At 43.1% G+C, this 27,310-nt stretch overlaps 1 protein-coding gene across 13 annotated transcripts in view; it reads left to right on the top strand.

Annotated features, from left to right (window-relative positions):
* The window catches only part of SKAP1 (src kinase associated phosphoprotein 1), a 344,210-nt gene that overhangs the window by 286,713 nt on the left and 30,187 nt on the right, over window positions 1–27,310 (top strand). For all 13 annotated transcript variants that reach the window (XM_083709712.1, XM_083709717.1, XM_083709713.1 and 10 more), the window contains one exon: window positions 25,206–25,311. In XM_083709712.1, the coding sequence (XP_083565838.1) occupies window positions 25,206–25,304 (99 nt within the window). In that variant the 3' untranslated portion in view covers window positions 25,305–25,311. The remainder of the gene's footprint in view (window positions 1–25,205; window positions 25,312–27,310) is intronic.

Raw genomic sequence — 27,310 nt, 5'->3', positions numbered from 1 at the left:
TTTCAAGTTTACCGATGTGATGGGGGGGGGGGGACTGGAAGGGGCAGCAGAGACTGGGGAAACTGCTCTTGCTTCATTTGTGGAGATCAAAAATGAAATGGTATGAACTTCCAGAGCCTGCTATTGTGCCAGAGTAGCAACGAATCAACAGTTTTGTTTTTTTTATAAAAAAAAATTAAATTAAATTAAAAGCAGGCTATTAAATTCTACACAAAAGAGGCAAAATCCCACAGCCATGAGAACTATCATTCATAAGGAGCCGGGTTTGAAAGATAAGAGTCACACACACAATTAATATTCAAGCATTTCCCATCAAAGGAATTCTTTCTGCTATCAGAGAAACCTCAGAAGAGGGAGTGCTATAGACTTGTGTAACGTGGCCCATCTTTTTCTTTTCTTCCTTTCTTTGCCTTTTCTTTTTTCTTTTTCTTTTTCCACGCCTGCTCCATCTGTAAATGAACAAGCATCTTGATTTTATGGCTCTTTTCTTTGTTAAACTGAGAAATGGAGGGTGAGGAGCAAAAAGAAAAAGAAAGAAAGACGTGAGCCGACAAAACAAAACAAAAAAAGACACCAAAAGATGATGATATTGAAAGCCTAAGTAACACTTTAATTCCACATTCATTTACGCTTTAGCGATGAAGTTGTCACAAGCCATAATGCAGTATTTAATTAAAGTAGCGCAAACGGATCTAGATATGTCCTGCGGTTGCTATCTCCAAATTATAGCTTATGCCGTCCCGGTTGTATTTATGAAACGGCAGTTTCGAAGGTGCAGCTGAGCTGATACAGAAAGTAAACATTTAAACCATAGCTGCCAAAAAGAAAAGAAAAGGTGATGCCATTCTTTTCCCCTTGATCTGTTGCCTCCCTCCACTCCCCAAATTCTCCTTCAGTTCTCCCTTGTGCAGCAGAAGCATCTTGATTTTCACAAGGGAGAAGCCGTGGGGAATTCCTCTTTCCTTCATTTGACCTACAGAATCCTGGGAAATGGGGTAATGCCACCCCTTCTTGCCTTGGAAAGTTTTGTCACACGCCTAAGCGTAAGAAAATAGCATCTCAGGGTACCTCCAAATGACAGGATCTCATTCACAGCTGAAGAGGCAGGAGAGGCCCTAGAGAAAGGCAAATAACGTCCTCCCAGAGATGCACCTTCCCCTGGACTCATCATGGTGAACCAGCCTTGTGAATGGCACTGTTCCCATGGTCCCCATCAGACGTGTGGGCTGGTGGGGACAAGCACCAGTGGAAGCATCCCACATGTCTGAGCCTCAGGGATCAAAAACACTGAGTCGCTGCACCTGCTCCCCAAAATTAGGACCATCTGGATTTCTCTAAGGCTCTATTTGTAGCTGAATGAGAGAAAAGCAGGCTTCTTAGAGCTGTTTCTTACTGTACCCAAGTGCAGGTGTTTCTGCTCAAACTTCTTGTTGCCAGAAAAAACCTCAAACTCACCCCACCTACATTTTGGCCTGCAAGGTTCAGGTCATTTCCAATAGAACATCTGTAGAGGAATACTTGTGGTAGAAGTCACTAGAGCAATATGGAGAAATCTGTATGAGGCTCACCAGAAAGGTTCAGTGAGGGAGATACTCAGATTTTGACATTGATGCTTTCTCTAGGGTGTTGGAGATGGGATAGATGGCTTTGCCCTGGGCTGGGGTTGCAAACTGTCAGGGCAGTGGACCTCACCACTCTTGTGTTCAAGGCTCACTAAGATATAAACATGCCCCCCTACTGTACAAGAACTTGTGCTAAAAACAGGGGCATGATGAGCAACTATTTCCATAATGGGGAATCTCAAATGTAAGATCACATGTGGTTCCTGTCCCCTGTTACATCATTGCCACTATTTTTGTCTTTCTTTTTTTGTCCTTGGGGGATGCTTTGTTGAATTGTGTTATTATGAGTTGGTAGAGTTGTCCTTCTTCACAATTCAACTTCTCTCCCATTTCTCTGGAATTAAATCTCTGAAGGTATGGGGCTGGAGCATACACATCTTTGCTTCTGGTGCACCTGCATGAATGTGAAGCCACGGTGTAGTGCACATCTTGCTATATCACACTTGCCGCAGCAGCTGCCGTGTGGTTTGAGCTACTGATAACCTGTCTTAGGGCAATTCTGTTTTTTCAGGGTGCTTCCACACTAGCTACTTGCTATGGAATAGCTATGCTCCGTTCACTCACTTTGTCTGGGGTGTCAGTATAATGTCAGTGTCCAGTTGTTGTTCTCTTCTGTTTTCGCCATGCTGCTTCTTTCTGCAGATTGCAGAAAAATTGACTTGAAAAGAAAAAGAATGCAACAGTAACGCAGTCTCCAGGTGTAGATCGCCTTAGCTCTTACTCTTCCATCTTTTCAAGAGGTGCTGTTTTAACGTGTGCAGTGACATGCTGAGTGGGAGAGCCTACTGCCACACATCAATTTCCGTACAATTTAGCTATTATCTTTTCTGGCAGCACCATTTTATCAGCATGTGTTTGGTTTCTTTAACTGAGCTCTTAAATTGCAATAAAATGCCTTTTTGCCTACATATAAATAAATAACCAAACACTGAAATATTTGTACAATAGCGCTTAAATAAAAAGGGGGGTTTAGCACAATTAAAATTTTGCTGTGGAAAATCTCACACTATCTATCCTGGTCTTTTCAGTTGCTGTTATTTTACCAATGTGGTCTCTGTTCCCCCATTCTTGCAATTTAGCCTAAACACTTTCAAGTATTTTAAACAAGTTATTGATTTTTAAATTTTATTTCAAAGTCCTTTAGAGCAAATTAAAAACAATAGGGGGAAAATTATTAATGAAATTACATGCTCAGATGAATGGCTTCTTTTCTGCCCCAGTTGTTATCCACTAGTGTGAATGGAAGATAGTGTGATGGATGCACACAAAAGGGCTACTCTCACCCCACAAGTGTGGAAAGTCCAATGCAATTCTACAGTGAAAAAGCAGTGATTGGGTAGTGATAGAGGCTGCCAATCTGGAAGCACCTTTTTGCTTCTTAGCCTTCTTAACCTAAACAACAGGCATCATGCTGGCTTTTGAAATGGTGGACAGCAGACTATTGCAGAGTAATTGAATGCAGTGTAACAATGGCAGAAAAGAGCATTAATGTGTAATAATAAGCAGGGAAAGGAGAACATGGGCAATAACCATTGGTATGAAAATCGGGGTGATACAAGCATATAAAATAGAAAATACTGAAGGATATGGGGCCATGGCTCTTCCTTCTCCTCCCCCCTACCAGCTCTAATACCTTTATTACTACTTGTCTTGGTGGGAGAGCCCAGGTTCCCCCCGCCAACTTACTACAGAGTAAATATCAATTCACACTGTTTTCTATATAGTGGCTACCACAAGCTAAGTTCCATACGAGTTCGGTATGGTATCTGCATTCATTGATAATGCAGATTGCATCTTGCCATGTTGATATTCAGGTATTCATGTTGACATTCAGATTTTCAGGAACAAACACAGAAATAACTTAGAATCCTACTCCGTGGTGACTTTAACCACATTGTGAGAAGGAAGACGGTCACCTCCAACCTTGCTGTTAAAAGCCCAGCATTATCCCAGCTCGCTTTTCCAGAATTCTCACACCCTGGCTGGATTATGGTGATATCAGTGCATGGTGATTTCTCCATAGCTGGAGCTGTAGATGCAACAGAATGAAGATTGTTGAGATCTGAACTGAAAGAATGGACTGTACCATTTCAGGCTTCATGGGGGGGGAAATCTGAATGCTCCCCTATGTAAAACAAAAACTACAAAATACCTCCAAACAATGTCTCTGATATGCTAGTTTTCTACTTGTGGCATTGTTTTTAATGTGCTGAAACATTTGAAAAAAGGCAGAAGGCTGGCAACTTAGTGGTAGAGCATGTGTTTTGCATTCAGAAGGTCCCTGCTTCAACCTCCAGCATCTCTGAGTAAGGCTAAAAGACTCCTCTGTCTAAAACCCTGGAAAGGATGGCTTAGTGTAAGGCAGCTTCCCATTTCCTACATCTTTATATTCCAGGACTTAACCACCTCGGGCTTCTGTATGTGTATTTATTTTTATTTGTTGGTATATTTTTATACCATTTTTCAAACAGATCTTCTTCAAAAGCAGCTCACATCTACCAAAAAGATGAGACAAAGGCCCTTCCCTCAAGGCTTACAAACTAAATGAGTAAATTCAGTCGGGCCCACATAGCAAGCTTTTAGATGACTATTGCCTGAATCCATCGCCCACATGTCACAGCTGAAACTTCTTCTCAGATATTTTCCACATTGTTACAGGTTGCAATATACACAGCAGTAGGAATAGGGAAGTGTGGAAGAGTACTGGCAAAACATTATGAAGTTCCAGAAGAGAAGCGTTCTTTGCATTCGTTCTGAACGTTTTCACCTTCGAGAGTTTGAGCCTTTTGAGCAGCGTTTGTCAGAGGTGATGATTATTAATATGAGACTGGATGCAGGCAGGACTGGCTAGAGTCAGTTGGATGCCTGCATGGAAAACTCAAATGGTACCCCTACTCAGCACACATTGACATGGAGCACAATCCATGGGGAAGTTCTCCAGCGCAAGCTTCATTGAAATGGATGGGAACAGTGAGAGAGCAGCACAGGACAGCTTTCCTTTATATATTGTGGCTCATGGAGTAGATCTATTTACTTGCCCTCAATAGCATTCAACTATCCCCTAGTTCAACTAGTTTTTGGAGAGAAGACACAGTGGAATATTCACCAGCAGTGTGAGCCAAGCTTTCAATGACGAATGTACTGTCCAGCAAGATAAAACACTAGGGGTGGCATTCAACTATATTTTACTCAGAACAGACCCACTAAACTCAGTGGGGACAAGTTGGGTCCATTAATTGCAATGTTTCTACACTGAGTAAAACTGAGTTGAATACAGCCTTGGGTCACCTACCTATTTTTCACCTTTCTCTCATACTTCAGGTGGGCTTACTGCTTTACTTTTATAAAGCACATATATATTTATTTTCCTCACAAAAGATGTATTGGCAACATCGCAGGCTTTACCCAATTTACACCATTCATTCATGCCTTTTTCTGCAAGCAGACCTCCCCCAGCCCCACAAGCTCAACCTTGGAGATATATTTGTACTGAACAAAATGAGGATGTTTCCAAACTCCATTGCCCTACAAATCTATCTTCTTCTCCCATAGGAAGACCATTTCTAAATGTAGAAGATAATGCAATTATAGATTCCAGCCAATGTAGAATTACAGAAAAAAGTAAAATACTTGGGTGAAGTCTGGGTTTGAATTTCATTGTGGCTTCTGACATTCTTTTTCACCATCCCAGGACTTGTGCTGGACTTGGGTCATGCTAGCTGCTGAAAGCATAAGCTTCTAAACACAGAGCTTACATGGTGGAGCAATTATGTGAAGCTTGTCAATGTGTCTGTAACTCGGGTGGGCTGCTAAGCGTAGTGGCTAAGTGTGTGAGCTGCAAACTGGAAGCCGTAGTGGTCTTTAGCAGCACATTCTTTTTCAATATGTATTTATATGTTACTGAATGAACTTAGTACTGTTCCAAAGAGGCTTGTGCCACTGTATTCATTTTCGCTATAACCTACAAGCATAGCTACCCAGCTAGATGTTGATGCAGCATGTTCATTTCAAAGAAAATGCTTCCCAGTGGTTAGTCACATTTCATGCTAAATTAGTAATGTACAGAAACTCCAATTGCATGGACCTGCCAGGTCTCATGGTAACTTCCTATGCCAATGTCAGTGGCTCTGAGGATAGTTCAGTGCAGGGTTGAGACATGACCACAGGATCTGGGCCATCCATACTTTTGGGGCTTCTCATGTGATATAAAGCTTGACCACCTGGAAGCTATTCCTTAGGAGTTCTCACACCATATTGACAACAATCTCTTATCTATAATATGGAAATAATACTGACCTAGGTGATGGGACTGTTGTCAGGATAACTGAGACTAGTTGCTAGACATTGCATCAGAATGAAATGGGGCACATTTTTTTTAATATTCCCCTCCAAACACGTGCATACACAAGCACATACATATATATATACACACTACACGTAGGAAAAGAGTCTAGCAGGTGGCTTAGGTGAGAATCTTTCTCTTTTGGGAGCAAACATTCAATAAGAATTTATGAAGAGTCCTGCTGGATCAGGCTAAAGGACCATCTTACCCGGCATTTTGTTCCTATAGATGCCTATGAGAAGCCCACCAGGAGGACATGAGTGCAGTAGCACATTTGCAAATGGCATATACCATCTCATTCTGTTGCATGTGTAGACCAGGACTGAGATCATGTGCCATACACAATGTGCTTTAAACAGTTAGGGAAAGCACCCATAGAAATCCACTGTTTTGTTTTCATTATACATATCAGCTTTTTGGCATGCTTCTTCCGCTGTTTGATGCAGGGTGCAAAAACCTGGTGTGTGCAGATCTCTGCAAGTGACCTTAGCCATCACAAAGCAGGCTCCACACACGGCACTTCTAACTAGCTTGGGATTCAGCATTTACTGCAGGTGCCAGGATGGATTTGGATCTTGAGAACAGGCTTCATTCACAGTCTCAAAGTTAATATTCGTAAGGCTGGTGCAGATGACATTTTTAAGATGCATGCCTGACCTTAATATGGATATGAGCAAGTGTGGAAGAGAATCTGTGTTGATGAAGAGTGGTGTATCAGCCCACCCACTCGTAAAGAAAAGCTTAAATAATTGGGGCCTTTAAGCATGCAAAGAACAGCGGAGGGAGGGCATGACATAAGCTCACAAAATCATGAACCGCTTGATTTCATGGAAAGTAAATGGCCTTTTAAAATAATCAGAACACATTCTTAGTAAACAGATAAGATGAATCAGCTCAAAGTCCAGCTTGCTGTTCCCACAGTGGCCAGCCAGATGCCTATGAGAAGATCTAACAATGGCTAGTAGCTGTGCTAGCTTGAAAGAGAGCCTCCTTGTTCAAAGATGCTATATCACTGTCTACCAGATGCCAGGGCCAAACAGAACGGCTCTCTCCATTGTGCCCTGCTTGGGGATTTTTCAGGGGCCTCTAATGCAACTCTTAGAGAGGGTGCTGGACTAAGGCTGCAATGCTATGAATACTTACCTAGGGTGTGAGTAAACTCCATTGAACACAAGCAAGGTTGTGCTGCAAATGGACCAAAGTAAAGCCATTCTTATTTCTTTAAACCAGCCACTGCTCCTTGGTAAAAACTAGTGCATGTGATGACTCGTTTTCCGCTTTCCATCACCCTTTCTATTGCAGAATTGGTCATTACAGGTTGCTGAGGGCGGGGAGGACGGAAGAATTTCTCCGCACAGTCATCTAAGGGAATGGGGGGGGAAACCACTAGAATAATTGGAGTGACCTTTTTAAGAGAAGTAGCCCTCCAGGGGGGTTCCAGTCAAGAGATATTTTGATAATTCTAATCATCTAATCAGCACTTGTTTCTTTTAATCTCTCCCCCCCCCCCCTTCTTACTTTTCCTCTTTCCTCTGGATTGTTCTTCCAGCCAGGGGAATCTGAAATAAATTGACTCCTTTACGTAATTATTCCAAACCCCTTCACAGGTCACTTCCAAAGTTTAACTCTGATGGCTGCTCATTTTCATCAGATGCGAGCGGCTCAAGACGTTAACGCTGAAAATAATTGGCTGCTGAACAAATTTAGGAAATTGAGTGTGTGATAAAGCAAATAGAAATGTTTCCTTTATCTCCCCCCCCCCCGCCTTTTCCCCTTCTATCGTTTCCTCTCTGGCATGGGGGTGGGGGTGAACGGAAGGTGGACCTGCTCCCTTTTGCCGCCCTCACAGATCTGCTATTAAAGTTCCACCTACGGCTAAAGAAGTTTTTGTCCGTGAAAAATGGTCATTTTGTTCTCCATCCCCACCCCCCACCCCAATCCTTGCTGGATAGAATGTTATTAAAATGCTAATTTAAAAGGAAAAAAAGAGTTAAATATCTAGCAATGGTGAAGTCTAATTGGACCCATAATGAGTTTACTAAATGTGAGCGCCCCTGACACTCGCGGAGCATAAACAGCCAGCAAACAGATCATTAGCAACGGCGTTCATTTATTTTGGCGACCTTAAGATGACCCCGCCGAGGGTAGGGTAAAAGAGCAGGTGGATCCGGCTGTGACACCCCCCTGGGGGGGTATCCAGGAAATGAAGCTATAAGCAGCTGCTATAGCAACACCTCTGTTGAACAGATGATGTAACGAACAGCACCGGCCTGAAAATCTTGGCAAACCAGAATGCGTCCAGCTCCCCTCCTCCTTCCCTCAACACACACGCACACAGACAGACATGAACAGGGTTTGCTGAAACAATCACAGCTCTTACCATGATTCATTCGTTCCTTTTGAAGGTATACAGTGTACCTTTTTTGACCCCATTGGATTTCAAAATGAGGGATCAAAAGCTCTCAAAGTGCATTTACCCCAGCATGCTCCCCCCCCCGCCCCCGGGACCTCACCACCACCCCAAAAGCAGGAAAGCTAGTTGTCTTAGCCTGTATCTACCGAGATCAGGCAGCTGCCTGGGGTTCTCATGGATATTTGAACGTATCTTCAAGAAGAGACTCGGGCAGGGCACAATTCCGAATCCGAATCCTTGCTGCCCTGCTGGTGTGCCGGAGGGCAGAAGGGACTGGATTAAAGCTTGCAGGAGGGAGGGATAGGTGCAGCAAGCTTTTGCACAAGGTGAGGAAAGCCTCATGCCCACACAAACCCGGGAGCAGCACTGCCATTAATAATAGCTATACTGCTCCTAGTACCCCCACAATTCTCCACCTGAACCCCATGAATGGCAAGGCAGGGATGGTTAAGTGTATGAATGTATGTGTATGAATGAGAAAGAGAGAAACACATAAATTCAACAAGGAAATGGTGCATCTGATCCTCCAGGTCAAGTACAGATAGTTAAATAAAGAATACAATGCATTGCACAGACAATGTGACACAAATTAGCAATGGTTTTGTGGGACGTTGTGGCTCTTGGTGTGGGATTGGGGAGTCCTAATCTTTGGCGTTTGTAGGAGTGTCTATTCTATGGGGCGTTGAGAACCTCAGGATGGTCAATCTATACAGCAGGAATGTTCCAGGGAAATGAGTACTTCCTAACAAATGTGCACTTCCCTAAAAGAAGAGGGTAGCCACGTCTTCCAGTGTTTAATAGTCCATACATTGTTTCTCAGCAGCCATCAGATATAGGTGTGGGCAAAATCCATCTGAAAGTGAGCACCTAGTAAAAATAGGAAGATTGCAAAGGACAAGCTAAATTTTATGTTCAAATCAAGGGCATCCTGGACACCACAGGAGTTTTGAGGTGCATGGCTGCTCATAGATTCATATATTGTCTAATTCTGGGTTGCTGTGCACATACTTTTTGATCAGCTCTGACACAGATATTGGTAGAAACTGAAAGTGCAGACAACTTCAAGCAATGAGAAACTGTCCAATTTGAACTTGAGCTTAGAAAAATTGATTCCAACCAAGCAAGACTTGTAAAGACAGCAGACAGCATCTCGTGGATGAAATCTGGATTTCAGGATGTCAAAACTATTTAGCGTCTCACCACAGAAGCAAAAATGCAAATCCAAATTTTATAATCTGGGAAGCTGAAATTTGGACAAGCGCTCTCTCTATATATATACATTCATTCCCATCAGTAAAACTTTCAGCTAAATACCACACCAAATTCACCAAAGCCTGTGCAACGTCTGACAGTAATGAAAGTTGGGCAAAAAATTAGTAAGGTTTATTTTAGCAGTACATTCCAAAGGTGTGCTTTTATTGATATATTATACAATACTACTTCCAAAGCTATAATTTAATATAATATTATTATGTCTACACTTTATATGTTGCAATATTCTCTGCTTCTAAAGGTTAGGTGAGGGCAGTTATATATAGAAATTTATTATTTTTATTATCACTTGGGGTCCACATTTCCTCCAAGGAGTTCAGAGTAGCATCAGAAGGAATCCCGCATGGTCTTCCACCTAGTTACTGTCCAGGCCCAGATCCATGTGGCTTGAGAGTTGGGGCTTTATTGGATTTGACCATTCCCTTGGTCTAGAAATAAATATTCATGCACTGAAAGCAAGACAAATAAAACTTACTGCTTTTCCACTCTTGTTAGGAGACTGGATAACTTCCACAAGATTGGTCCATTAAAAATTCCCACTCAAGAGTTCACATCCTCGCAATGGACTAAAAATATACTGGCCTGCACCCTAAAAGATTGTTCTGTCTATTCTGTGAATTTCAGCATGATTTCTGAAAGTCATCTTGATTTTTTCCTGCATATGCCAAAGAGATACACAGGAGGTGCCCACATTGTACATACATGTTCTCTGCTTTTTTCCATGACCATAGACATGTCTCTGAAAGGTGGAGGAAATCCATCTTTTTACTGATGTTTGTTGCTGGGTTGTAGGATATGCCGTTCAGTATATTTCCAGTCCATATCAATTTAGTATGTCAATACATAACTATTCTGCATCAATCAGCTGGGTTTTTTTAAATGCATGAAAATTGCATTATTTTAAACACATTTTTGTATGCGTTTTACTGCATAATGTATATTATTGTGTGTATTTTACCCTAACACATGCGTTTTTGTACAAACTTTTAACTGCAACATGCATTTTTCTATATGCATTGTGTTAGGGGTTTTTTTGAGCCAAAAACTACCTTACAAAATTCGGAGAAGTGCCGAAACTGAAGGATAGCTGCATTCTGATCTGTGTTTTATTCTGGAGAGCACTCCTATCTGGTGTGTTGTATAAACACACAAAGAAATCCTAATCAGATGAGAAGCTCTAAATACTCCTGATGTGGCATGGGAGCAAGCAAAGAGGTGGCAGCAACCAGGACCATCTAAGTGGCATGCGCAGCAGATCTAAGGTGACACACCAACCAGCTGCTTTTGTACTTTAGTAACCCAGTTCATGGAAGTATGGAATAGCAGGTGACTGTGGATGTTCTACTGGATCTGAGGTTGAAAAGTAGACAGTGTGCAAGCTCTGAGCCTCACTGTAAAATGATGGATGAGATCACACATGCATTACAGTGGTACCTTTGTTTAAGAACAGCTTAGTTTATGAACAACTTGGATTAAGAAGGCTGCAAACCCAGAAGTAGGTGTTTTGGTTTGTGAACTTTGCCTTGGAATAAGAACATGTTTCATTTCCTGTTGAGTGTGTTCCATTTGTAAGTTGAGTCCCCCGCTGCTATGGGAAAGCACGCCTTGGTTTAAGAACACTTTGGCTTAAGAACAGACTTCTGGAACGGATTAAGTTCGTAAACCAAGGTACCACTGTACTGTGCTGCTGGACGAATGCTGTTGTGTCGTAAACAATCGGCCTATGCATACCCAGTGTAGCAGACCTCTGTGCTGGTTTGGCACATGGGCGCCTATGAGGCTTGTATTGGTCTGGTGGCTTACATGAGCAAGTTGCTCCAGTATTGGCTGCCCTAGACAGCTATGGGGCCACGGATCTCCAAATCTCAGAATGACAAACAAAGTGATTTTCTTCATATACTTAATGGGACCTGCCAAATCAGTTCATCATAGGCATCCCCATTGAAGCTCATAGGACAGACAGTTGCCCCATGGCCTGAAATTGGAAAGCTGATTAGAGCTGGACTCTTAGGGAATAATGTTTCCCTCTGTTTCAACCAGCTTTCTTTAAAAGCAACCTTACTCATGCCAGCTGCCTGATGTCTTTATTTGGGGTGTGTTTTCCCCCACCCCCTGCCTCTTTGCAAAGGGCACAAGCAAGAGTAATCCCTGGAAATTAGTATAAAATGAAATAAAAAATCTCAAGTAACAAATGCCCTGTTACCCCTGCTTCCCCCCTCCCTCCACACACACCCTGGAACATCCCCCCTCCCTCCCTGGTGCACTTTCGATGAACCTGTGAAATTGTAGCAATGGCCCTTGAAGTGCAGTGGGGGGAATGATTTAGGAGAATATTAAAGGCAGTGTGGAGATTCAAAGGCGCCTCTCTCGGGGAGATGTGGAGAAATACGCAGCACAGATGGGCTGCACAGATTAAACATTTCCGTCACATTGTTTCCAAATTGTGTTGCGGTGCCTGAGGGTTGGCACTGCGGTCAGAGCAGCGCAGCGGAGTGGTAAGGAGCCGCCACGCTTTTATGGAATAAATATTAATATGGCAGCACCACGTGATTTTTGCGATCCCATTGGCTTGGGGTGATTGTGGAGGGGGGAGGAAGAGGGTGAGAAATGCTGTAACCAAGCTATTGTCTCTGAACTTGGATGCTTTTCTTTCTTTTTTAATGGGGTGGGTGGAGGATAAATGGTATTAGGATTGTAAAGCACTTTGCAAACATAAGAAGAACTAATATGTAATCATGGAATTCTTTTAACTGGGAAGTACCAGAAGGTCATCAAGTCTGTCACTCTCCCAAAGGGGGGGCGAGATCTTACATCAGGAGCGCCCCAACCCCGCCAGCTTAGATATGGGGGTGCACACTGTCTTCAACATAATAAAAAACAGGGGGGCATCTAAGATGGACACCCATTGTTATTTTTTTTAAATTCCCAAGGTAAGTAAAATAATAAAAAGTGCTAGGACAAACCACCAATCCCAATCCAGCATACAAGTTTTTTTTCAGTTGCACAAGGTTCTTTCCCCAAATAGAAGTTCAAGGAAAAGGAAAAAGGGCGGGGGAACCTCCTTGTTTTTAAATAATGCACTTGTCTGCAGGAAACAAAGGCAAATATACTAGCACTTTTACACTTTGGTAGGGGAGCAGAATTCTCTTAATTCAAGCATCATTACAAAAACAAATGATTTTTTAAATTTTTATTTTATTTGTTGATGCGGTTGGCTTTAAGGAATTTTGTGAAAAGCCGAACAAGTTGATAAAAAAGTGGTAGACTTGACAAGTTGATACCAAACATTTTTACCTTAAAGTTCATCAAGATTTAAGTCTTAAATTTTATTATGTTAAATTTCCCCCTCAACATTAGGATGCATTCCCTGCGAAACACAATTCCTCTTGCAATTCCTCTCTCACCTTTGAGTTTACAACTAAGTGCCACAAGCCCCTATCAAGAGCATATTGAGGCATTAGGGTAACCGTATTTAGGTACCTAGGGACGTGGGTGGTGTAAACGGCATTTCCGTGCACTGCTCTGGTTCGTCAGAAGTGGCTTAGTTATGCTGGCCACATGACCCGGAAGCTGTACCCTGGATCCCTCAGCCAGTAAAGCAAGGAGCCAGTGTGGTATAGTGGTTAAGAGCGGTAGACTCATAGTCTGGGGAACCGGGTTCACGTCTCCTCTCTTCCACATGCAGCTGCTGGGTGACCTTGGGCTAGTCACACTTCTCTGAAGTCTCTCAGCCCCACTCACTTCACAGAGTGTTTGTTGTGGGGGAGGAAGGGAAAGGAGAATGTTAGTTGCTTTGAGACTCCTTTGGGTAGTGATAAAGCAGGATATCAAATCCAAATCCAAGATGAGCATCGCAATGCCAGAGTCGTCCGTGACTGGACCTAATGGTCAGGGGCTTTTGATAACTTAAGAAAACAATCAAAGTCAGACATTATTGTGTACTCTTTGTCTTCCTTCTCATGAATGAGTCCACCATCTTTTGATGCCTGATGTGGAAAATCTAACTGGCATACCCTTGCACTCATAATAAACAAGGGCATAACCCGTTGGGAAGCTGTCCTGTACATGCCTGATTGAAATGAATGGGAGCTGCCAAAACCAGGCATCTGAGGAAGGCTTACCTTATTACAAGACATCTCTGCTTCCAGTGTTCATCCCCAAATTGTCCTGCCTCCTCCTGGAAATTAACTGCACACTTTTTTTGCCTCTATCCCATGAAGTTCCTTGTGGGAGTTTTGCAGCGTTCTGATTACATTAATAGCAAAGAAGTAATATGGGATGGTTGTGCATGTTGTGTAGATTTAATAATTCATACTAATTGTGATTTATGGGAAGAAACGTTTGAATACGTAAAGAACCAGCCTAGGAGGCGGAGTGGTGAATGTAAACACATGGAAAGAAAGAAAGGCAGCAAACTGGAATGTGTTTAAAGGCGTGGGCAGAGGATTTATGAAGGGCAGTTGAAGTATGCCACCTTTACCAAGAGAGAGAAGGCTACTCGCCTGAGCTTTTTTATTTATTTATTTATTTATTTATTTATTTATTTATTTATTTTAATTTTGCATTTTCTATTTTACATATATAAGCAAAATAAGAACATAAACATGAAATCCCCTTTGACTTCCCTCCCCGCCCCATTGTCAATCTTAATATTATGATTTTTCCCTCTGCATCTCTTTCATAAATCCATTCTTATAAATCCTTTATCATTCCATAGTTCAAATTTTTACCACAACTTTTCTGTCAATCCTACCAAAGTGTGTAATTGTTTACAATAGTTTTTCAAGTAGATTATAGACTTTCCCCATCCTTTATTAAAGTCCACTTCTTCCTGGTTTCTAATTCTTCCTGTAAGTTTTGCCATCTCGCCATAGTTCATCAGTTTTATCTGGCACTTCCTTGCTCAGAGTTGTACCATCTTTCCATTTCTGGGCTAACAGAGTCCAGGCAGCTGTGGCCATGTACATGAATAGTTTCATTTGGTCCTTCGGAATCTCTGGACCTATAATACCTAAGACAAAAGCTTCAGGTTTCTTAGGAAAAGTTATTTTCAACATTATTTTTTTCAATTCATTACATATCATTTCCCAGAAGTCTTTTACATCTTACATGACCACCACATGTGATTTTTTTATTTTTATTTTTAGAAAACCGTTCTTTTTGTCCAACTTAAACAGTTCATTAAGCTGGTGATATTGCAACCAGTGGCGGAGGAAGGGGGTGCAGTCCTCCCTGGGTGTCATCACTGAGGGGGGGTTGATAAAATGAGGGTTGTTTTTTTTAAAAAAATGGGCTCACAAAACTTTTTAGGAGTGACGTGGTGGCTTAGGCGCCTGCAGGTTCTGCACTGCCTGAAATGGCAATGTGGGACTTGTGTCTGCCTACTGCCTCTCCCTCAGCTGCCCCACAGCTGAGGGGAAGGCGGCAGAGAGGCTCCAAGCATCAGAGAGGTTGGCCCCACCCCCATCGGCGTGGGTCACACTGCCCCCATCAGCGCAGATCGTGCTGCCCCTGGCTGCAGGACACACACACCACCGCACCAGACACGCGAGCGGCCAGCTACACCACTGATTGCAACCAGTCAGTTACTAATTCTCATATCTTTGAACCTCCTTAATTTTAAATCTTGATCTACTTCTATTAATAATTCTTAAAATGTTGCCCAATCATTTCTCATATTCCTTTTTTTCACCAATATTGTTTCAAGTGGGGAGAGCCACCATGGTGTTTTGTGTTCCAATTTTTTTTTTTTTATTTGTCCCATACTTCATACACTGGTTTCCTTATAACGTGATTCAGAAAAGCTTTATGTCATGCCACAAGTAGGCATGCCAGCCTTATCTGTTATCATGACTTTCAAGATCTAATATGGAATAGTTTTCCAGCGATATCCATACCTTTAACCAGCAAAGATAAGACGCCTCAAAATATAATCTCAGATCTGGTAAGGAGAATCCACCTCTTTCCTTGGCATTTGTCCGTAATTTATACTTTATTCTTGTTTCTTCCCCTGCCAGATAAATCTAGTAATAGCTTTCTGCCATTCTTTAAAGCATCTTGTATTGCTGATCACTGAGCTTTCTTATGAATTTGTTGCTTATTTATTTAATTAATTTATATCCCATGCCTTCAGCAACTGAGGTTCCCAGAGTGGCAAGGTGTTTTTAATGTTGTACACTGCCCTTGGATTTTTTGATAAAGGGTGGTATATAAATTGTAGTAGTAGTAGTAGTAGTAGTAGTAGTAGTAGTAGTAGTAGTAATACTATTGTGACGTATGTCTACCATTCAGGTTGTGACTTGGCTGTTGGTATCCATCAGTCCCAAGAGACAATGGAGTGTGCCTCCAGGGGTGAAATTACTGTGTTAGCAGTACTGAAGTGAGCTCCCCGGGGTGCAAGCCTGGGCAGTGTGTATGGTGGTCCTGAGCTGCCAAGATGACAAGACCCTCCTCTCAGCCTCGCTGATGTGGTCCAAAGGAAAGCAAGCAATATGTTTGGCACCAGGTTGGCTGCAGGAGTTGCCAGAAGGAGTCATACAAAGTGCCACCCAACTGTCTTAGGGACTCCACTCTGGATTTGTGTAGGGTTTACTCCTTAGCCTGTTCTTCTCCCGAAGATGTCCTGCAAGGCAACAAAGTTTTAGGATCAGAGTTTTCCATCTCCTAGATGGGCTACCTTCCCAGATTGACAAGGTCCATCTGCCCCTCACTTCCCTCTACAGCATGTGCGGAAGCCACTTTCTTGACTGTTGGACCCACTATTAGTCTTATCCACTCATTTCCCCAGAGCCTGGCTTCGCATGCAAGTCCCTAACCAATGAGGATTTGAGTCCCTTCAGCTACCCTCACCTGGTTTAGCTGACTAGTCAAAGCCATTCCCTGGCTCTGTCACATGCTGACAGCTTCTAGGAGCCACAGGTGGGAGCTGAGTGCAGGGTGGGGACTAAAGGTGGATAAATTACCCCAGAAGGAGCACAACATGTTCCCCACCAGAAGCAGTACTCTCCCCTAACACTCCATACACTCCTGTTATGACATTAATGTTATGACTTGATATAACATTAATGGTATGAATCATTGGGGGAATCTATGTGCCATTGAATTGTTTTTGTATCCATAGGAAAAGGTATGATCAGTGACACTTGTGCCTACCAACTGTCTAATCACAACTCTGATGTGAAGTGCCCATATTGAACTAAGCACTCTCCAGATATGTCCAGTGTTAGTTTATAGAACGTGTTTTGTCCGCCAGCACTTCACAACCGGTCTTCAGCACTTAGAAGTTAAAACAACTGAGTTTACTCTGAGATACAGGTGTTTGTGAGAAATAATCACATATAGTCAGAAATTAAGCACTCGTTCAAGCACCAATTACCGGTATAACAGGAATGCATCACCCATACAGCTGTTCAGAGGGAGGAACTTCAGACAATTCCACGCAAGATGCAAATAACACATTCCTGGTCCATGGAATCAGGTAATGCCAGAAAACCAATCATGTCCCTCTACCTCCTTTAAAGCTCTCAGAGCTGCTGCATATCCATATTGTAGTCTATCAGGCACACTGGTCTGAAGGGAAAACACACTCCAGCAGAGCAGAGCCTTTAAGAGGTGTGACCTAGGAAAAGTCCCAAGGAACAGATAGAAAAGTCTGGAGGGTCTCTTTAGGTCCCTTGGATTCCCAGTCTTCATTTATCTGTGCTTATTGTTGAGAGGTTTCTCCTAATGTTTAACTGAAATCTACCATCTGTAATGTAAGCCCATTAGAACTAGTCCTGCCCACTGGGGCAGTGGAAAATAAGTACCCTGTTCTATAAGAGAACCCTTCAGAGATTTGAAGTTTACTGTCGTATCTGCCTTCAGTCTTCTCTTCACCTGGCTAATCACCCCCTGGTTCCCTCAACCTTTCATTGTACAACTTTTGCCCTCTTCTAAACCTGTTCCAATTTGTCTGCATTCTTTTAAAAAGTGTGGTGCCAATGGAAAACTGGGCTGAAACTAACAAAATGAAATTCAATATAGACAATTTTTTAAAAAATCAAATGCACAAGAAGAGTATGGGGGACATCTGGCTTGGCAGCATACAAAAAGGATCTTAGGATCTGGTCATTGACCATAATAATAAAGATTTGATTAGATCTCAGAATTATAATCAATCACAAGCTGAACATGGATCAGCAGTGTGATGCTGCCAAAAAAAAAAAGATAATACAATTTTAGGCTGCATTAGTAGCACCATAGTTTCCAAGTCTTTTAAAAAAATAATTTTATTCTGCACTGGTCAGACCTTATCTGCAGTACTGTGCCCAGTTATTCTGTAAAGGTAATTGCTAGCCCCAATGGCTATGCTCTGCCTTCACAGTCAGAGGCAGCAATGCTTCTGAATATCAGTTGCTGGAAACCACAGGAAGGAATAGTGTGCTTGGGCTCAGATCCTTATGGCACCATGCTCAAAAACATGATCCAGGTTGATGAGAAACCATTGATGAACATGCTCGATTTTGCCTGCTCTGGATCCACCTGATGGTATTATTATATATCCTGCATTTAACCAGTTTGCTAACCAAATATCAAATGCTCTGCTGAAATAAAGATAAATTATGTCCACTACATTCCCACAATCCACTAAGCTTATAACCCAATTAAAATCACTCATCACTACATTGTTACACAGATGATTATAAACTGACTCCTTTTTCCTCTGTTCTAGTGTGCTCCAAGGTATCAAAGTCAGACTGGCCACTCTGTAATTTCCCAGATCTTCTCTCTCCCTTCTGCACCCCATCTCCACACTGTGAGGTTCCACATTCTTCTCCTCTTGGGAGAAGACAAAAGCAACTCCTTCCCTAGTTGCAGGAGTTCCTGCTATCCCAGAGGAAATGGAAGGAAAGTACAAGAGATGGGGCCCCTTCCTGACCCCGATATCTAGGGTTAAGAAGGCTAGACTTCCATGGCAGAGGCCACGTCATGACTTTCTGCCTGACCATGAGGCAACGTAAGGCTGTCATCTCAGAAAATAGGTTTTTGGCAATAAAGAGACCGAGAGAGAGAGGTCTCATTCATAGAGCACTACCTACAGGGAAGTTTCTCTACTATGCAAGCCCTGTTGAAATGACGGGGGGGGGGGGCGGAGCTGCACATGAGCACAGGAGAAACGTCTTGAGCTGTCACTGCAGCTTCCTGGGGGACATTCAGACCCTAGCACCTCTCTTTCATTCTCAAAAACTGGCCACTGTGCTCAGGTTTCCTCCTTTCCAGTGTTAAGCCCTAAATTTTGTTCTGAGCCAGCTTTCAGCCCTGGGCCAGTTTTTGAGGTAAACAGATGTCTGCAGCGACCCAATATAAAACCCTCCCATGTCAAGCGACCCTCCAATAATGCGTGACACAGCTCACCTATGAATTAGAGGCCTCCATTTTACTAACAATAATGTATGATGCTCCGGCACTAATAATGGGGCCAAGCAATCATATACCGATAAGCCTGTGATTGATTTTGGCTTTTCTCCTCGGGCATCCATCATCCCGCCATTGATCTTCTGTGAGCGACTGGGGCTGATTAACTACATCACCGAAGTAGGATCGGGGTTGTTTACGAGGCGCTTGGACTGTAACTAGAGCTAAGTTGGGGTTGAGGAGTAAATATTGCTAGATCAGCGTTGGCAAGGTGGGGTGTGGAGCCAGCCTTTTGTTTTAGAACAGGTAATGTCTCACTATAGAGAAAAGAGTTTGCCTCCAAACCCCGAGGCTTAATTGGGAGATAGGATGTATTAGCCCCAGTGCCAAGCAGGGCCAGCCCGTGACATTTTGGCACCTGAGGCAGACCCCAAAATAGCACCCCTTTCCCACTAGGGAAGAAGGGACGAGGGAAGATCTACATCAGGAACAAAGGTGGGGGGGGGGGAGAGATCAACATTGGGATCTGCTGCCCCAGTGGGCCGTCACCTCACCTTGCCTCATGTGTGGGCCGGCCCTGGTGCCAGGGCTATGCTCTGGAGAAAACTAAGTAGATGAAAAAGAGTGCCTCTGAGCATGTGCAGTGATTCTTTCCATTCATAGTGAGGGTGGAGCTGTACATGATGAGAAATACGGGGCTACCAGCAAAAGCAGAAGTTCTGTATTGAGTTCTCCCTGCTCCGTAATGTGTAGTAAAACGTAGCCAATTTCTTGATGTTGTGCTGCGTGTTTCCTCGTCATTGCTTCACATCAAATTCCTCACATTATGGAAGGATTTGCCACATCCTGGAAGGCAGGATATAAATAATTGCAATAAATCAATAGAGATAAATCACTGGTTGTCAGTGCCAAGGAAAAATGCAACATGATGATGGTATCAGAACATGCTGTTAGTTTTACTACATGTAATGGAGGAGGAAGGGGAGAGCTCAAAACCAGGCTGCTGCTTTGGATAGCAACCCCACCTCTCTCATAACATGTAGTTACTGTATACTTTGAGTAACCACAGGATATCCAATGCATACACCTCTGGGACCGAAGGAAGGAATTACTTTGAGTGTTTATTCCAGACACCTCTTGCTTCTAAAAAATAACCAACCTCTTTGGTGATTGACTAGGAATTCAGCCTTCCTCCTCCCTGTCAATCTTATCTGTGGCCATAATGTAGTTTGCTGTTCCCGTCAACAGCTTAGTTCAGAGTTCTGCAAATTGTCTCACTTATTCCACTGTCAGTGCTGTTGGCAGCTCATGCAAGTGGGATGAATTTTGCAAGAGCTTAGCTTAGCTCTAAATCCCAGTGCAACCATAATTAGGAGAATATAGATTCACATTTTTGGAAATAAATTGTAGCAAGGAGAACTTGCTTGAACACACACACACACACACACACACACACACACACACACACACACTGAGTCAAATTCATTTTTGCTCTTAATTATTTGCAAATGACAGCCTGTTTCTGTGTTGCCTCGCTGACAAGCAGCCCTCAGGAAATGCTTACTTACAGAGATGCTGCACATGTAATGCACATGAGATCCTGAACAGTAATATTTAAAATACTCACTAAATGCACTTCACCCATCATGAATAGCAGTTGTGAAAGCTGCTGCCAGAATCAGAAGCATGTTCCTGCTATTTGTGGTTAGGGATATGCATTTGGTAAGAATCTTTTAAACATCACTCTTCCTGCATAAAGCATTTGCGACACATAAAGGGGCTTCTCCTTGTCTGCATGTGGGGTATATATAACATCTAAAACTAGCTTTTAACAAGCAGCAGGTCTTACCTTGGTTTAGCTCAGCAGGTGAACATGTCATGTGCATTCAGAAAGTAACAAGTTTGTTCCAAGGCATAGGCATCTCCAGTTACAAAACCTCACAGAGTAGGACTGGGAAGGACCTTTGCTAGAGAGCTGTCACCAGTCAGAGTACATTGCACTGGGTTTAATAAACCAAAGGTCTGATTTAGTATAAAGCACATTCATTATATTCCTATGACCACTGAGTAACTGCAACCAGCCGCTGCATCTGGGCTTACCGAGAAGGAACTCAGTGGGTGATAACTTCCCATTAGATTTGCACCCCAGTAATATACATGCACACATATTTTATACAGAAAGCAAAAGAGCGCTGCAGCCCTGAGGCTGTTTCTGCCTTGGCCCTCAAAGACGTATCAGTGGTCATCTTGGGTAGTTGCTGAGCTGTCATGCAGAACGCTCTACAAATAGGGAAACAGTGGGGATGGGGGCAGATGGAAATTAAAAGCGAGCGGCTCTGTAGCAGGGGTCTTCATTCTCTTTTCCGGCTTACGAGAGCTGCCTGCTGTTTCCTCCCAGTCTTCCTCCCCCTACCCCCTGCCGCTACCTGCTTGCTAAGGCATTTTCTTGTGGCACGGTAGAGAGAGTCCAGACATCGAGACAGGAGGCATGCAAAGGACACCCGTGACGCTGTCGAAAAGCAGTAAAGCAGCCGCATGAGAAGGCTGAGAGTAGCCAAGAAATGTTCCCCTTGTCGCTTGTCGGCATCCTATTTTGGTTTATATGTCCTTTCCCATAGGTTTAGATATTGTTTTCCCATTAGTTGGTGTACATCAGCAACATAAATTCTTCTATGTCTGTGCATGTGCAATCCCTCCACGGACCCCCACGCCCAGGAAAGATTGATCCTCATGCAGCTGTTTCAGCTTTGCTGCTGACAAGAAATTTGGGAGCCAAGGGATGGGGAGAGAAATTTTGCATTTCATTTTTACTTCCTTTGCATATTTTTGCTTCATCTTTTTTAATCGGCAGGGATGCCACCCCTGCGCTAAGCTTCTGTTCTGTTTTTGAGATCCTTTTACACATCTTGGATAACACACACACCTCTTTCAGTTCATGCAGTCAGCGCAGGTAAGGTGAAATCCTGTGATCCCATTTCCTAGGCCACAGTTCGGACTTCAAGCCAAGAACATTACAGATTTTCCTAATTTTTGATACTACATGCCTCCAGTTGATTTCACTAATCAGCACACCAATTTTAGACAGTCTTTCAGTGTACCTGTCTTTCATACCAGTACTCCTATGAATCAGGGGGTGCAGGACACCTGAAGGATGTAAATTTTTAGCCAAGGATATCCTTTTGTTGAGGCCTTTTACCCTGGGCCCAGGAGAGGGGCTGGGAATTAACTCTGTATATTTCCCCCAAAATCCACTATCATTTTTGAAACTGAAGTCTGCTTGGGAAGCTGACCTCAAAGTTACAGTGCTTAGACATGTTACAACAGTGCTGAAACATTCCTGCAAAATAATAATAATAAAGCCCTTGTTAATGCTGGATTGCTGTAGGACAAACTCGGCATTCTTGCTGCCCTTGTTGGCATGAGTCAGGGGTGTCCCCTGCTAACTCTAAGCTACAGTGCACAGGTCCTGGAGCACACTTCTCATGGGGAGCCAGCTACCACAAAAGGAGGGTTAAGAGCCTGGACTCAGGATTGCTGGTGTGGCATGGGGAGCCTCTCTTGAACTGAGCCACCACAGACAGCTACCTCCTCTGTCCTCATGGTCAAACCTGCTCTGGATCAATGGATGTGTGCAGGTCCAAAGGGTCTAGCATCTAGCACTCACTGGAATTTGTTTCAACATTTTCTGCTGAAGAAGTCATCCTCTCCATCACCCCATACAAAAAAATTCCCCCTCGCTAAGCAAAGCCCAAACCTCCGGCATCAGCAGCTTATGGAGGGAAGCTGGCAAATTAGCACCTCCAGACGCAAGGCAGGGTTCACCTCGGGCCGGGGCTCTGCCAGTGCAACTTCCTCCATTTTAATAGTTTAATAAAAATTAGCATAATTAACGAACATCTGTATGATCCAGAGCGGTGCAATTTGGCACTCGGAAACGAGAGCTTAAACATTATTGCTGGGAGTTTAATGTTGTTTTAATTCTTTTTGGCACAGCACAGGGAAATAAAGCGCCCGGCGCCGATGGTTCTCGGCTTGTGCTCATTTGCATTCCATTCTTCCTTTTTTGATTATGAACAATCGCTGGCTCCCCAGCAATCCATCAAAGCCGAAATTGTTTTAAAATACCTCACAGTGCTCAGGCCAAGGCAGTGCTTGGAAGAAGGTGGGTCCGGTCTCTGTCTTCGCCTTTTACATCCATCTGGCACAGTATCCCTTTCTCTGTTTTTTTTCCTGGTGCCTTGGGCTTGTTCACACACACATCTACATCACTTCATTACTCTGTACTTGGCTATTTTAGCAGAATGTGTGAACTGACTCTGGGCTGAAAAGCATTGTGCGTGAACTGACATCAGGTGATATGAAAGATGTTTGTGGTGATTAATCTATAATGGCTCATTCGCCATGCATGTCGCCATTAGATGCTGCGTAGTCAACAAGTGATTAACATACTTGTGTGAAACAACCCATAGCCTTTATACTGAATGCTGCAACACTTGTCTGGAAACCCTTCAGCTTGCAGCGTCTTGCTCCTAACATGACCTTGAGAGAGGTTATTCTAGAGAAGAAAGCACTCTGAATGTGCTCAGAGGAACTCTACTTTACTATTACTTCACATATCCCTGGAGCTATTTAAGGAGCAAAATGTAGGGCATTCTGCCTCACCCAGTGTCCGGTGGGCCAACAGCTGCTAGAATCATGTTTTCCACCGCTAAGGGAAGGGCAAAGACTCTATGGCCCCACTCACTGGTCAGAGAGCTGACAGTCCTGGATTCTCCACAGCCAAAACAGAACTTCTGCCAGAACTTTCAGTTCTTCTGGGTGCTGCAGCAAAAGGCTCTGTATGGACAAGTTTGCACAATCAACAGGGTTAAGTAGTAGATATTTTTCTGAACTCTTCCACTTCAAGCTGCAGGCGGAAGAATACAGTTTGAAGAATATGCAAAAACAAACACAACCCTTTCCCATTAGAAAACTGGTGCATCAGGCAGAAGCCTAGTCCAAACCTTTATATGTACAGTGAATCTTATCTACAAATATTAATACTGTATTCTTAAGTGTTATGGTAAGTTAAAAGTAGTTTTATTTGGTGCAGCATTTGTGAAGGGAGAAATACAATGCATTTGGGACTCTTGCTTTAATGCTGCTTTATTCCAACAGGTTTATTTTATATGTTAGGCCCTTGACAGTTGTATTTTTATTGTTTTAATGCAATTGATTATATCCTGTCTTTCTACAGTGTCCAAGGCAGCTAACCCAAAATTAGATCAAATTAAAAGTTCAAAAAATAAATAAATGAGAAATAATAATTCATATTGCTATTTTAAATGCATGTACAGAAGTATAGTGTCCCAATCATGGGAAGGAATAGTCCTGCTCTTTTCAGACCACACCTGGAGTACTGCACCCAGTTGTGGTCACCACAATTTAAGAAAGATATTAACAAGCTACAATGTGTGCAGAGGAAGGCGGCCAAGATTATCAGTGGTCTGGAAACCAAGCCTTATGAGGAAGGGTTGAGGGAACTGGTTATGTCTAACCTGGTAAAGAGGAAACCAGATGACCCTCTTCCAACTCTACAATTCTGTGATCTATGCTCATTGGACACAATCCATTAAGCACTTTAACTTTTCTATCAACACCAAGTGGCACCTAATGCTGAGTATGTTGCAATTTATCCCGCCACTACCCAGAATGATGGGCATGTGTATGTTTTACAATGACAATCAGTGCAGTCTTGCTGTAACCTTTCAGGCTGCTTGTGTGTGTGGCTCCCATGTTGGATTAGATGGGCCATTGGGCTGATCCAGGAGTCCCTTATGTTCTTACAAGTTCTGTGACAGTGTGGTGTAGTGGTTAAGAGCGGTGGACTCGTAATCTGGGGAACCAGGTTCGCGTCTCTGCTCCTCCACATGCACCTGCTGGGTGACCTTGGGCTAGTCACACTTCTCTGAAGTCTCTCAGCCTCGCTCACCTCACAGAGTGTTTGTTGTGGGGAAGGAAGGGAAAGGAGATTGTTGGCCGCTTTGAGACTCCTTAGGGTAGTGATAAAGCGGGATATCAAAACCAAACTCAACTTCTGTGGCAGAGGCAGGAGTCTAAGCCCATGACATCAAGGCCCTTCATCCAGCTATTTCACTTAATGCTGTTCTTACTTCAATTCCAGGAGTACAACATGTATGGCTGGTGGGTCGGAGAGCTGGACAGCATGGTGGGGATTGTGCCAAAGGAATATCTTATGCCCGCCTACGATGTGGAAAGATGAATGGCAGGTAAGACAAGGCTGAGTTCATATCATTGGGCAACGATTGTGGCGGATCTCCTTCAGGTTTAATCGCCTGCCATGGGACAGTTCTCCTTTACAGTCTCCATACGATGCTCTTGAATAGTTGCTACTCACTTCAGTGGGGCTGATGCACTAGAACAGGCATGGCCAAACCTAGCCGTCCAGATATTTTGGGACTACAGTTCCCATCATCCCTGACCACTGGTCCTGTTAGCTAGGGATCATGGGAGTTGTAGTCCCAAAACACCTGGAGGGCCATGTTTGCCTATGCCTGCACTAGAACTTGCCAGAGAACTGTTCTCAGATACGTCTATCTCTCAGAACCAAGCTACACATTATAATAAATGTGTGGCATGTGTTTTTAAATAGCAGGTAAGCCCCCATCCTCGATCAATTTGAATCGGGGCCTCAGCACAGGCAGTACAGTTCCAATTAAAATTCTTCCCGCCTCACAAACTACTATTTGTTCCGAAAAGAAAAATGCTGTCGCCCCCCCCACCCCACAATACCTATCACTCCTGCCATATTACTGAGATTAGGGAAACCTGCAGCTGCTATTTAAAGACACTGACAAATTCAAATATGCACTTAGTATGTAGTTTGGCCCTCACTCCGTTGCTCTTAATGGCACCTGAAATTCATCACCTGAAGTGGCTGCCTTTTCTCATGGCAAGTCAAAAACTTTGAAGGAACTTTCCTTTTGCATTCCTCAGCTGCTTGCCAAACCCATTACTGTTTCATCGGCTGATAAGTCTTCCCTCAGAGGTGCCTTGGAGTTAACTGAACTGCACTTAAGATAAATGAAACACATAGTGTGATTTTAATCAACCACCAGGAGGTGGTGCTGTTACTTGTGTTGAAGGGAATGCACCAGCTGGGGGGGAAAGGTGAAAGAAGGGATGCTCCAAAATGGTGGACAGTTGAAAATGGAGGGAAGCTCAGCAATTGCTCATTTGTTTTCTATAACTTATCTGTTTCTGAAGATCCCTAAAGATCTAGTCATTGATGAGAGGCAGAGGTATTATATGGCTTATTCTCAACTATAGAGAGAAAACAATTTTACTTCCCTTTGCAAATAATTGTTTTGTCTAGGCAGAGATGAACTGTTGGGTAATTAACTGAGAATCAGCCACCTTTCTGTTCTGCCTGATGAAAACTATTGAGCAACTCCAAAAGATAGCATATTCTCACAGCCATATAAGCTGGCCCAATATAATTGTCATAATATATAAACTGCTTTCTATCTTTGTTGAACCTTGGTAATGACTCAGGTCTTATCTGCTGTTGACTAATGGGAAATTGGCTCTGTGAACCACTGGTTTGTCTTGGGACAGTTGTTTTTAGGATGGGACTACAAGGATGATCATACAGTTGTTGGTTGTTGAGGGTTATCCCTGTCTGGCAGTGCTGCCCACTGATCTGGAAGCACAGCCCCGGATACCAGATAGCAAAGGAAAGAAATCTCAACCATGCTTAGAGACATTCCTGTCTCTATTATATGTGGAATATTCCAGGTCTCTGAACCCTGGCAAAAACAAATTCTGAGGCTGTGTTATGGTGAGATGTTGCTTAAATTGAACAGTGAGTAGGGAGATCCATATCCTTTCATTATTGTGGATGATATTCTCCAGCCCAAGAGCAGGCTGGGTATCTGAAACATTAACAGAGAGTTTGTTAAAAACGCACTGCACACAATGTTTCTTGATTGTCTTTTTACATAAGCCTGGATTAAACCTGGAGGAATATTGTCTCTGGCTCCATCTTCTGGCCTCTCCTTTCTGCTGGAGCAAGCCAGGAAGTCTCCACATTAGGAGAAAGCATTAAGATTCATTAGGTGAATTTTGAGTTAAGAGTGAAGTGGAATTCAGTAAGGTCATACTGTGTTGGCAGGGAGCACATTTATACAAGGCAAGGCTAGGGGAGGAATAGCTGGTTAGACAAAGGTGCTAAAAAGATGTAGGAGTCAAGGTAGAAGAACAAACTAT

This window comes from Podarcis gaigeae, assembly GCF_964106915.1.
Source record: "Podarcis gaigeae genome assembly, chromosome: 13".
Classification (NCBI taxonomy): Eukaryota; Metazoa; Chordata; class Lepidosauria; order Squamata; family Lacertidae; genus Podarcis; species Podarcis gaigeae.
Note: the sequence above shows the minus strand (reverse complement) of the source record. Positions and strands in the feature narration are given on the sequence as shown.